The sequence below is a fragment of the Cololabis saira genome, chromosome 16 (genome assembly GCF_033807715.1).
Source record: "Cololabis saira isolate AMF1-May2022 chromosome 16, fColSai1.1, whole genome shotgun sequence".
NCBI classification, from domain to species: Eukaryota; Metazoa; Chordata; class Actinopteri; order Beloniformes; family Belonidae; genus Cololabis; species Cololabis saira.
In genome coordinates, this window is record NC_084602.1 from 40,178,513 (window position 1) to 40,192,041 (window position 13,529).

At 40.7% G+C, this 13,529-nt stretch overlaps 1 protein-coding gene across 1 annotated transcript in view; it reads right to left on the minus strand.

Annotated features, from left to right (window-relative positions):
* Positions 1 to 5,640: 5,640 nt before the first annotated feature.
* gabra2a (gamma-aminobutyric acid type A receptor subunit alpha2a) overlaps positions 5,641 to 13,529 on the minus strand; it is a 42,800-nt gene continuing 34,911 nt past the window's right edge. The window contains exon 9 of the mRNA XM_061744080.1: positions 5,641 to 6,636. Within this exon, the coding sequence (XP_061600064.1) occupies positions 6,337 to 6,636 (300 nt within the window). The 3' untranslated portion in view covers positions 5,641 to 6,336. The remainder of the gene's footprint in view (positions 6,637 to 13,529) is intronic.

A 13,529-nucleotide genomic window follows, 5' to 3' on the forward strand; every position in this document is an offset into this window, starting at 1 on the left:
GACATTTCCACTTCTGATGAGCCTTTTAAAATGTGCAGCGATCCGTGTCTGATTGGTGATTGTGACATTAGTCAGACTCCGTTACGCTGATTACTCACCGGGAGGGAGGAATACAAGCAGATAGGAGAGGAGAGGACTAATTAGTGATCTGTTGCAGCTGTGATAATATGTTTCTCCTGGATGTTTTCTCTCAACCATCGTCACACATTTCCTCCTAAATCTGAAACACAACACCACCTTTTATTTTGTAGGATCTGTCCTCGGGAAGTCGTGTGATCTTTTGAGTTCTGTTGTAATGTGATCTTGTTGTCGTTGTCTGCGTTTTAAAGGTTAAATGAGTTTTTCATGTTAAAAATATGAGTTTCCAGATCAGACTCCTGAATATTTAACCTTCCCACTTGGATCCTGACCAGCACCGACACAGACGGATAACAATAATATGACCATTGTTGATTTATTTACGCTATTTTCCAGATTTACAACCATTTGGACCGGAGAGGACTAATTAGTGATCTGTTGCAGCTGTAATAATCTGTCTTTCATGGCAGTTTTCTCTAAACCAGTGGTCCTCATTCCTGGGGCCTGTACTACGAAGCAAGTTCAACATATCCAGGATATCTTTTCCTTATCCAGATTCACTAACCAGGACAATTGCAATCACGCTAAGCGGTCACACGACGGTGGTTATCAACTCGGTATATCAACCCAGGTTTCTCCAATCTGGATATGAGCGCGTGCACATAAAAGGGGCGGTGTTTTCAGCGCATGACCAATCGCAAGCATGGAGAAGTCCGCTGTCAGAGCCGCTTATTTCAGTAGCGAAGAGCAAACAATAATTTTACGGAAATATGATGAGTATAGGCATATAATACAGGCAAAAAGCAACACAGTTGTAGCTGCAAAATGCAGGAAAGACAGCTGGCAAAAGATCGCTGACTGTATAAATGTGTAAATTCATAGGGATATAAACATATATTTGAATATTCTGGGAATCTTAATCTTAAACTGTAAACCATGATCAGCAATATTAAAATAATAAAAGGCTTGCAATATTTCAGTTGATTTGTAATGAATCCAGAATGTATGACATTTTTTTGTTTTTGTGTTTGCATTACAGAAAATCACAATATTCTAATTTTCTGAGACAGTCTGTATATATTGGTTCTATAACTATTGTTGTTGACCGATAACTTGTGCTGATGCTGTACCAAAGAATTGGGTTTATTTATTTATTTTATTTAATTTTTTATTTTTTCAGGAGGGGGGTATTTAGTATTTTAAAGTGACTTCTCAGAATGTTCGAGGGACGAAATTGAAAATCCCTTTTTTGCTATCCCCTTACAAATGCATCTTCTTTTTCATTTCTTCTTGATTTATTTATTTAATTGGTATTAGTTTTGGATTGACTGTACATCGGATTTTGGGTGATGATTTGTTTTATTTATTCATTGATTGATTTATTTTTTATTTTCTCCTCCACCTCTTTTTTCTTTTTTTCCTTTTTTTTGGATCGTTCATACAGGTACTCATCAGGGAAAGCAAAGGGGTTTTGGTGGTCCCTGAATACGCGTTCTCTTCGGAGGGATCCTCTCACGATCCGCGCACAGAGCTCCACTGGATTCTCTTCGAAAGGGCATGCCATTTTCCAAGAGAGCTGATTGGTCAGTGGGCGGTGCTTTTATACCCGGCGATCTGTATCTCGAACATAACCTGCTCCGGAGCAGGTTAGCTGTTCAGCATAAGTTACCATGGCGATGTGCCCCGCTAAGAAGTGAACCACCGTCGTAGTCCTGAAAACCCAGGGTTAAACCTGAAGTTACCTCGCTAACCCCAAATCCCGCTTCGTAGTACAGGCCCCAGCTCTGACACAGGCAATAACAATAACACAACGATTGTTGATTTAATTCTGCTTTTTTCCACGTTTCCAAGCATTCGGACAGGAGAGGACTAATTAGTGATCTGTTACAGCTGTGATAATCTGTCTCTCCTGGCTGTTTTCTCTCAACCATCGTCACACATTTCCTCCTAAGGCCCCGTTTCCACATATCCGGGTATTTACAAAAACGGATATTTCCCCCTCTACGTTTTGAAAAATTCCATCGTTTACACAAGATCGTTTTCAAAATCTCTTCGTTTACACCAATCCGCATAAATACGCTGTTAACGTCATGCCAGCCAATCAGAATCCTGGAAAAAACATCAACAAATGACACGTGTCCAGTTAAGGCTGATTTATGGTTCCGCGTTACACCAACGCAGAGCTACGGCGTAGGGTACGCGGTGACGCACACCGTACGGCGCATCACCGCGTTCCCTACGCCGTAGGCTCTGGGTTGATTTAACGCAGAACCATAATTCAGGCTTTACTTCCAAGACGGAACGAGAGTCTTTCATTTGGAGTGACAGAGAAGTGGAGTTACTTTTAAGTGTGACTTTAGAATATAAAACAGGTAAAATACAAGAAAATATTGACAGTTACAAACTAATTATAACCACAGGTGTCACTCATGACGCTGGTGACGTTTCTGTCTCATAATGTGACGTTCTGAAGAATAAATCTCCGTTTCCCTCTGTTTAGACGCAAACGTGAAAACTGAGTTTTTGAAAATCTCCACTTTGGCCGGAGTTTTCAGAAAAGATCGTTTCTGGTGAATTTGAGCTTCGTTTTCGTGTAAACGAACGAACAAAACGCATGAAAACACCACCGTTTTTGCTACGTGTAAACGGGGCCTAAATCTGAAACACAACACCACCCTTTATTTTGTACGATCTGCTGTCAAATCCCCACGAGACCTCGGGAAGTCATGTGATCTTTTGAGTTCCGTTGTCATGTGATCTTGTTGTTGTTGTCTGCATTTTAAAGGGAGTTTTTTCATATTAAAATATGAGTTTAAATATCAGACTCCTGAATATTTTAACCTCACTTGGACCCCGACCAGCCCTGACACAGGCAATAACAATAACACGACGATTGTTGATTTAATTCTGCTTTTTTCCACGTTTCCAAGCATTCGGACAGGAGAGGACTAATTAGTGATATGTTACAGCTGTGATAATCTGTCTCTCCTGGCAGTTTTCCCTTTTATTTTGTAGGATCTGCTGTCAAATCCCTTTGAGACCTCAGGAAGTCATGTGATCTTTTGATTTCTTTCATATTAAAATATCAGTTTCAACTTCGTTTGAGAGAATATTTGCTCCTGTTCGGTTCTCGTGGTCATGAGGGCTGCTAACCTCAGCAGGGCCGGTGCAGGGAAAAGTGCAGACGGGAGGGTAAAAGTGCAGACGGGAGGGTAAAAGTGCTGATGCTTAAAGCCTCCTCAGCAGCTGCTTTCAGCACATCTGAGCTCGGCGGGGATTTAGCCGCCGCGGCCCCAACTTCTCCACGCCGTTTATCTTCAAGTGGATTTAAAGATGCATATTGGGCCGTTTTGGCGACGGCGGCAGCAAAGCGGAGATAATTCTGGCTCCGAGGAAGCTTTCAGTCCCAGGGACGAGGCTCAGATCTTTACGAGGCGTGAGGGTTTTTATTTACATCTTCCTGCTAATGTCGTGTAAATGATGGAAAACACCTTGAAATATTGAGACGACGACGTTTGTGAGAAGTTTTATTGCAGATCTTACTGCTGATGAGGAGAAAAGAGAAGTGCTACAGGTCTGAAGGTGCAGAAACAGCTACTGGTGGAAATAAAACAGAGATTATACAGATACACACGTTTAGCAGAACAATAAGCATCAATAAGGATTGTAGCACCCTATAATGTAATCATTTCCTATAATGTAATCATTTCCTATAATGTAATCATTTCCTGAAAATGTAATAACGCCCTAAAATGTAATAAAATCTAATTATGTAATAAAATATCCTGACTGAAATTGTAATTTTGTTATTCTACTATCTATGTGCAATAGTCCCATCCTTTCAAGGGCAATATTATTCTTCCATTCATTTAAGTGCAATATCCCCCCACCCATCCATGTACATTTTTTATCCTCCCATTCACTCTTGTTTATAGTGTGTGTATATATATATATATATATATATATATATATATATATATATATATATATATATATATATATATATATATATATATATATATATATATATATACATTTATGCTTCCTTGCTTACATAGTCTTTGCATGTGTGCACTTTGACGGAGCTGCTGCCTAATTCCACTGTACATGTACATTGATAATAAAGGCTTTCTATTATTTTCTTTCTATTCTAATAACATTAATTAATACCATATTACATTATTAGGAATTTATTACTTTTTAGGTGGGTCTTTTTTTTCAAAACTGATAATGTAATACTTGACAAATAATGAAATATATAGGCCAGAGTTCTACATTTTGTGTTTTAAGAATCTAAGAATGTTTTATACGCTGGATTTGAAACAACTGAGAGACTATTGAGTTAAATTGCAGACTTTGAGCACCATGTAATAAATTCCCAATAATGTAATAAGGTATTACATTATCGGTAAAAATGTTATTACAATATCAGTCAGGATATTATTATTATCGGTGAAGTTATTACATTATTGGGTTTAATTACATTTTCGATTGAGTTAAGTGCAAATTTTATTACATTTTCAGGAAATTATTACATTATAGGAAATTATTACATTATAGGGTGCTACAAGGATCAATAAAGGATCAATAAAGGATCAATAAGGATCAATAAGGATCAATAAGGATCAATAAGTATAATTTCCATCCATGAAGACGTGAAAGAGTCCGATTGTCGAGTTTCTGACGGCGTTTCCTGCTACGTTTCATAGAAAAAAGACAAAAGTCCATCAACACCGACATGTAAACATCCACCGATTAATACTTGCAGGTGTGGATCGGGTCAGAACCGGGTCAGAGGTCAGAACTGGCCGTTACCGGGTCAGAGGTCAGAACCGGGTCAGAGGTCAGAACCGGGTCAGAACCGGGTCAGAACTGGCCGTTATCAGGTCAGAGGTCAGAACCGGGTGTCACCGGGTCACCGAAGGGGAGCAAAAGTGGAAAAAACATTGATACAAAAGCTACGGGTTGAAGCACCAAGACGCGGCGGGGAAGGACGTGTGAGGGGATGCAGGTGTTGCCGTGGCAACCGGCAGGTACAGCACCGACCCATCTGGGCCTGATCCGGGCCTGATCCGGGCCTGATCCGGGCCTGATCCGGGCCTGATCCGGGCCAGTTACGGCCCTGAGCTGATGACATGAAGCTGGTGCTGTTTCAGGTGGGAAAGGTGGGCGGGACTTAGTCCCTGGTGGGCGGGGCTTGTAGCACCCTATAATGTGATAATTTCCTGAAAATATAATAAACTCTGCACTTAACTCAATCGAAAATGTAATAAAACCCAATAATGTAATAACTTCACCAATAATGTGATAAAATATCCTGACTGATATTGTAATAAAAAGCTACACACGACCTGCGGTCCCCCGCCCCCCTCTGGTCATCCCGCTGCTGCCTCCACCTGCCTGCGGAATGCGGCCTGCCAGAATGACTATTGGGTTAAATTGCAGACGTTTAGTAGCATGTAATAAATTCCAAATAATGTAATAAGGTATTACATTATCGGTGAAAATGTCCATCAGGATATTTTATTACATTATTGGTGAAGTTATTACATTATTGGGTTTTATTACATTTTCGATTGAGTTAAGTGCAAAGTTTATTATATTTTCAGGAAATTATTACATTACAGGGTGTTAGAGGCTTATTCCCTGATGGGCGGGGCTTAGTCCCTGGTGGGCGGGTGCTGCCGGCTGAAAAGTCGCGATTATAAACCTGATTGTAGCTACGTTTACTCGAAATGACGTTAGCGTGTTTCCCGCCACGGTTGCTAAGGGGAACAGGTTTCGGGGACGATGGACACCAAACCTGAGGGGGACGCAACATCAGCAAGTTAGTGCAGGACGGCGTTCTGGTTGTGATTACCAGGACGCCAGAACCATCAGATGTCCACCAGGACAAACGTTTATTTGGACAAATGTTTATCTGGATAAACGTCCACCTGGAAAAACGTCCACACGGAAAAACATCCACTTGGACAAACATTTATCTGGATAAACGTCTACCCGGACAAACATTTATCAGGACAAATGTCCACCTGAACAAAAAGTCTACTTGGACAAACTTTTACCTTCATAAACGTCCACCCGGACAAACGTCTACCTGGACAAACGTTTACCTGGAACCGACCGCAGCAGTGTTTTAGAGGAGGGACCGTCTCCGTTCACGCACACTAACAGACAAACACCAGGGGGCCCGGACCCCCCTGTGGTCTAATTGGGGTCCAGGTCTTTGATGACGGGTTCCTGGATCCCCCATGTGGTCTAGTTGGGGTCCATGTCCTTGATGACGGGTTCCCGGTTCAGGTACGTGGCCCAGTAGACCAGGTTGAAGCTGCTGAACAGGACGGGGAACATGATGCGGGAGATGCGGTCGATCTTGCTGACGCTGTTGAAGGTTTTCTTGTTCTGCTCGGGCTTGGCGTCCCCCGAGGTCTTGTGGGCGTCGTTGAGGGAACACTTGGACACGGTGGGCAGCGTGGAGTCTTTGTTGATGTTGGGGGCGTAGTTGGCCACGGCCACGGCGTAGGCGTTGTTCTTCTTCATGACGGCCGCCTCCTTTTTCTGCAGCCAAAGTGCAAAGAAACAAAGTTTGTTGATTAAAAAAGAAGGAAAAGTGGGACATGTGCCCCCACAGACTCAAACCCCCTATAGACTCAACCCCTTATAGACTCAAACCCCCCTATAGACCAAAACCCCCTACAGACTCAACCTCTTATAGACTCAACCCCCCTATAGACTCAACCCCTATAGACTCAACCCCTATAGACTCAACCCCCTATAGACTCAACCCCCCTATAGACTCAACCCCCCTATAGACTCAACCTCTATAGACTCAACCCCCTATAGACTCAACCCCCTATAGACTCAACCCCCCTATAGACTCATTTCCGGCTCTCAGTGAAGGCGGACGCTTTTTCTGCTCCTCTCCCTCCCTATCTGCCCTGCTGCTGCTTTTGTCCTGTCTCGTCTTCAGAGTCTCTCCTTTTCACTCCTCCGAAACTCTACAATCATGGAATTGATTAACTGGTCTGTCAGCACCATTGACCAAATTTTTGCAACAAGAAGACTGGGGGTAAGGGAGCCCTCTTGCCCTGATGGGACATTCTTTGCTGGATACACAATGGACGCGTACAAGGCGTGGAAGCCTTTGTGTATGGCAATATTGTCAATCGAGGATGCAGAAGATGCCTACATATTTGGATTTATGATCGCAGGATTTCTCCTGATTATCTCCTTGATCGGAGGTGGGGGTTTCCTGATGTATCGACAAATGCGTAAGTCGTCGGCGGCCTCCTTCAGCCACTTTTCCAGGCTGCCTTACGTGGCGGATGGATCAAGCAAAGTGATCAGCGCTCTGACTTTTACGCTGGGGGAGGAGGCCCGTAAGCTGGATGCGATTCTCGAGCAGAACCGCAGGCTGGCAGGGGTCTTTGAGCTCATAAACAAGATGGATAACAACATGGAGAAGCTGGGAGCTCAGCTTGGCCGGAATTGATTGATCACAAATTCGTCTGATCGGAGTTTATTGAGGAACCAGAAGACTGAAAGGCAGACGGAAAATTACTGAGCTGCCTGCAATTGTTGATTTGTTTTGGCCTTGATGGAGCGGCTTGGCAGGCCTCTTCGTCACAATCTCCCTGGAGGAATGTAAACATGACGCTCTGCACCCAACTCAACCCTCCCCCTCTCTCACAAACACCTGAGGATCTCCCTCCCAGAACTCTCTGCACTCTGGGCGAAGGTTCTCGGACTTATCGCGTCACAGACTCTCACACACACACTGACACACCCCCCTCTCCCCATATTCAACGCCTTCCTAGCACCCCCCTCTTATCAGCAGTCCCTCCTGACACAGTCTCCGGGTTGGAGCGCCAGCTGGCAATGGCCGCGGCCCTCACTTGGAGGACCTGTGCCAGGGTTCCCCCCACCCCCCCGACCTGCCCATATCGTATACCCATAAGCTTATGATGTTGTATTGTTGTGTGTATGTTGCTTTTCTGTGCTGAGGTGTCCTTTTGCACCTTGACACTAGGTATTAATACACAGTGTGAAGATGCCTTTTTTTCCCTCCTCCTCCATCCCAGTGTCATCCTTCCTCTAAAAATGGCGTCCGTATTAATGGTGCCATCGGTGTAAACCGGAGTCAAGTTCTCTCGTCTGATTTATGTCTGACCTGGCAATAAAGCTTTTTCTGATTCTGATTCTGATTCTATATACTCAACACCCTATAGACTCATACTTTAACATACAATGGAAATTCCTCCAACATTCTCTGATTATACGTGGAGTCGACGCAAACCACAAGGTGATCGGTAGATTTGTTCTCCTTTGCGTTGGTGCTACGCAGAAGCATCAATCAGGTGTAATCGTTTCCCTAAATTTTAGTAAAATATTTGGTGTTTTTTTTTCTCCAACTTATGTATTATTGAAATGTAAAAAAAAAAGCTCTCTCCCTAATCCTAATTTGTTAAAAAATAGGTTTGTAATTTTTTTGAATTCATGGACTTTGAGTAAGAAGCCAGGTGGAATAAATGAACGACAACGGCGCGACCTTCTCTCCTTCCCCGGCTCATCGCGTAGCGGTGTTTTCTCATGTTATCTCGTTTTATCTCATCTTGTGCTCGGCCGTCTACACCGACTCCCCCGTGTCTCTGGCTGCTTCTTTACTATTTATTACCGTAAATCTACCGCTCCCATCTGATGAAGGAGCCGGGGTCGGTGGAGCCGTTGGAGGTAAATCTGAGGTGAAGGCAGAATAAAGGCCTGGGGGCGGCAGTGGTTTTCTCTCTGCATCTCCTCAGAAGATGAAATGTGAAACGTTCCCTCTAGTTAAACACACAGATGATCTGGTAATAAGATCTTACCAGCCGGTTGCTGATGGTAAAGGGACCACACAGATGCTGGGATGCTTCTTCTTCATGTCAAGTAGACACTTTAAAGGTTTTGTAATGGTTTAGTTCTGTGCCGCCCCTCCCTAAACGCCTCATCTTCCAACGGGGGCCACATTTTGCGCGAGGGGACGCATTTGCACATGTGCTACCGTGAAGCGGAGGAGAGAGAAGAGACCTGTAATCTGATCGTGCAATGATTGACAGCACTGGACATCTGACCAATCAGAGGGCTGCGCCCAGTACTCAAGTTGAGGGGGGATGGTATCCCCCCTGAAATTAAAACGGTCCAAATCATCCCCCCTGAAATAAAAACGGTCCAAATCATCCCCCCCTGAAATTAAAACGGTCCAAATCATCCCCCCTGAAATAAAAACGGTCCAAATCATCCCCCCCTGAAATAAAAACGGTCCAAATCATCCCCCCTGAAATAAAAACGGTCCAAAAAATAATAAAAGGCTTGCAATATTTCAGTTGATTTGTAATGAATTGTTTTTTTAATTGCATTACAGAAAATAAAGAACTTTATCACAATATTCTAATTTTCTGAGACAGTCCTGTACATTTTAGGAGCTTTGATTGACAGATCAATCCAGACCTGCAGTTCCTCCAGCGACCACTAGTAGCAGGTGGAGCTGTGCTGGTTTTTAGGGGTTGATTTAGGAAACGAGGACATTTGGACTAAGAACGAGCAGCGGTTTGTTTGTTTGGATCTCATGGCCTGAATGTTGTTATGAATCTTGTTTCAGCGTATTAGTTTTCCTGCGGAGCCGGCGAGCCGCTTGACCTCGTCCTCCCGGCTGAGGCCTGTGGAGGTATTTCAGAGATATTTCCAGAGAGAACTTGTCATGTTGCATCAGATGAAGCAGGAATGAAGCAGGAGCCTGCGAGCTGCTGAGGAGGTTCTGCAGAGACGGAGCTTCAGCCTCACTCGCTGTAACAAGCTGCTCGTCTGTGGGGGAGTGGGAGGTCGTACAGTCGGAGTCACGGCACGGTTACATGATACCACAGCACAAAATATTAATCGTTGGTCGAATTTACTGAAGAAAATCAGTGTATTATTATAAACCATCCTCAGTCTTTTACCTATAGTTCTAGGTGTGTTTTTATTTTGCTTATATGTTTAGAATACTTTGTATATACATTATGTGTACTCTTTGTTCATTCTGAGGATCTGCAGCAATGTGCAAAAACAAATATAAACACATGATTTTTACAAGATACAGGGAGGAAGGGGCTTTTGGGGGGGGGGGTTATGAGGTGTTTGTTTGTTTTCTTTTCTTTTTTGTATATTGTTGATACTGATATATTAATTTATAAATGGGTATATTCATATCAGTGTATATAGGTGTGAGGATGTTATTATTGATATTCATATAACATTTGTGTGTGTGTTGTTTGTATATGTATATATATATATATATATATATATATACATATATATATATATATATATATATATATTATATTTACATATAAATGTAAATATAATATATATATATATATATATATATATATGTATATATATATATATATATATATATATATATACATATATATATATATATATATATATATATATATATTATATTTACATATAAATGTAAATATATGTAAATATGTAAATATGTAAAAATATGTAAATATGGATATATTTTGTTTTTTGTATAGAAATTAAATTAATCTTGATTATAATGAAAGAGAGTTTAAGGGGTAGGATTTAATAGTTTTTACTTATTCCTACTCCTTTTCGATCATGTAAATTATGAGGGATGCATGATTTTTTTTTGTTTATTTAGTTTTCTTATTTACATTTATTTATTATTGATTATTATTGTATTCATATATATATATATATATATATATATATATATATATATATATATATATATATATATATATATATATATATATATATATATATATATATATATATTTGTATTCACTACTGTTTCATGTTTGAAATAACATTTCAATTTTTTTCCTTTTTTTTTTTCGTTCTTGCTATTATTACAGTATAACGTATTTTCTTGGTGAGAACTTTGAATAAGCCCATTTAGGGCTTCCTTTCTCACCTGCACATATTTTCATGCTTTTATGTTCATTTCAACTTTTGTACCGTTTTTATGTTGTGCAAATAAACAAATCAAATCAAATCAATTCAATTCAATTCTCCAGTGGAAACATATCCTTTCTGTGGATCATGGTGAACGGTGGAGGAAATTAGCATCGTTGTGTCTTTGGATATTAACGTTGATGGTTTGCAGAGATACTGGGGTTCCTGGGTAATAGGGGGAAGGGTTGGGGTAGCCATGAATTGTTTATCTCCTATTTCGTTTTGTTTTGCTGTTTGTTTAGTTTTTTTGTCTGTTTTATTTTTTTTGTTTGTTTTGTTTTATTTTTTATTTTTATTGTATTTTTTAGCCTAGGAAGAGGAGAGAATCTCTGACCTACTGCTTCCACTCTCTATGCCATTTATGAAACTACCATGATCATCTTGTTACCATGACATTCCTAATAAAAAATGTATCACAAAAAAAGACCAAGCTGCATCTCCATGGCCTGTTTCCTCCACTCATCCTCCCTCACAACCAGTACTCGAGTTGTAAAATAAAATCAGGGGGGATGGTGGATTTTATCATATGGGGACAGATAATTTGTGCTGATTACAAATAATATAATATATTACAAATAATAGCAGTGACCAAAACAGCTGCAGAAATACTGCAGGAATGACATAGCAGCAGTTAAATGCAGCCTTCTGTAAGCTTTAAATATCCACTGGGCTTACATCAAATACATCAAAACACAACAATAAAAAACACTTTTCTGAACTTATCAATATGACTCTGTCCTTCACAGGATAAGTAACATGGATCACTGCAAAAACTCACAATCTTAACAACAATATTTGTCTTATTTCTAGTTAAAATGTCTCATTTTAGTAAAAAAATCTCATTACACTAAAAACAAGACTCATCACTGGAAAAAACAACAATTTTCACCTGTTTCAAGTAGATTTTCACTTAAAATAAGTAGAAAAAATCTGCCAATGGAACAAGATTTTTTTGCTTGTAATAAGAAGATAAATCTTGTCCCACTGGCAGATTTTCCTACTTATTTCAAGTGAAAATTTACTTGAAACAGGTGAAAATTGTCAAATAAGTAATTTTTCTGGTGTTATTTTTCTGGTGATGACTCTAAATGTTGAAATAGCAGTAAAACCACATTCAATGATGAAATGACATAAGGGATGGAAAGGAGGGATGGCAGTTTTACAGGGGGGATGATTTGGACCGTTTTTATTTCAGGGGGGGATGATTTGGACCGTTTTTATTTCAGGGGGGGATGATTTGGACCGTTTTTATTTCAGGGGGGATGATTTGGACCGTTTTTATTTCAGGGGGGATGATTTGGACCGTTTTTATTTCAGGGGGGATGATTTGGACCGTTTTTATTTCAGGGGGGGATGATTTGGACCGTTTTTATTTCAGGGGGGATGATTTGGACCGTTTTTATTTCAGGGGGGATGATTTGGACCGTTTTTATTTCAGGGGGGGATGATTTGGACCGTTTTTATTTCAGGGGGGGATGATTTGGACCGTTTTTATTTCAGGGGGGATGATTTGGACCGTTTTTATTTCAGGGGGGATGATTTGGACCGTTTTTATTTCAGGGGGGATGATTTGGACCGTTTTTATTTCAGGGGGGGATGATTTGGACCGTTTTTATTTCAGGGGGGATGATTTGGACCGTTTTTATTTCAGGGGGGATGATTTGGACCGTTTTTATTTCAGGGGGGATGATTTGGACCGTTTTTATTTCAGGGGGGATGATTTGGACCGTTTTTATTTCAGGGGGGATGATTTGGACCGTTTTTATTTCAGGGGGGAAGCCATCCCCCCTCCTCCACCCTCAACTCGAGTACTGCTCACAACCAGAGCAGCGTTGAGTTTATGTCTGGATTTAATCCTCTGGTTCATATCAAAGTATATCTGAGTCCAGCTTGGATCTGTTTCCAGCGGTTTTCATCAGGAAGAGGTTGAACCACGAAGGATCAGGTTAGATGTCGAAAATCTCTTTTTATGTGACATCACTCGTCCTTTTATATCTATGATTCTAGAAAGAAGAGGAGATTTATGTCTTTAAACTAGGAGACATGATCTTAAAGCCTCAGGCAAACCTGTAATGTCAGGAATCCTCCCAAGGAGGGTGAGCTTGGAGAGACATCTGAAAGAGAAGAGTGACTGGACCGTACACTCTTCCATAATCGGGTCAAAAATAACCCATATTAGAATCAATGTGTTTTTATGCCATTTTTGTCATTTTGGTTAAGAATAACCACTTGTATAATATTTAGTGTTATATTTAGGACCACACAAGAATGATTTCGTGTTTGAAATATCGTTATTTTTCACTTTTTAACATTTGTGAGAAAGAAAATTACCCAGAACAGCAATAAAAAATGTGAACATCCATTGTGTTTGTGTTTAACTGTCCAGTCATTGACAGTTCCTCTCTCTTTTCCCTATTTAGTTTCTGGCTGTGATCATTGCACACAGGTAC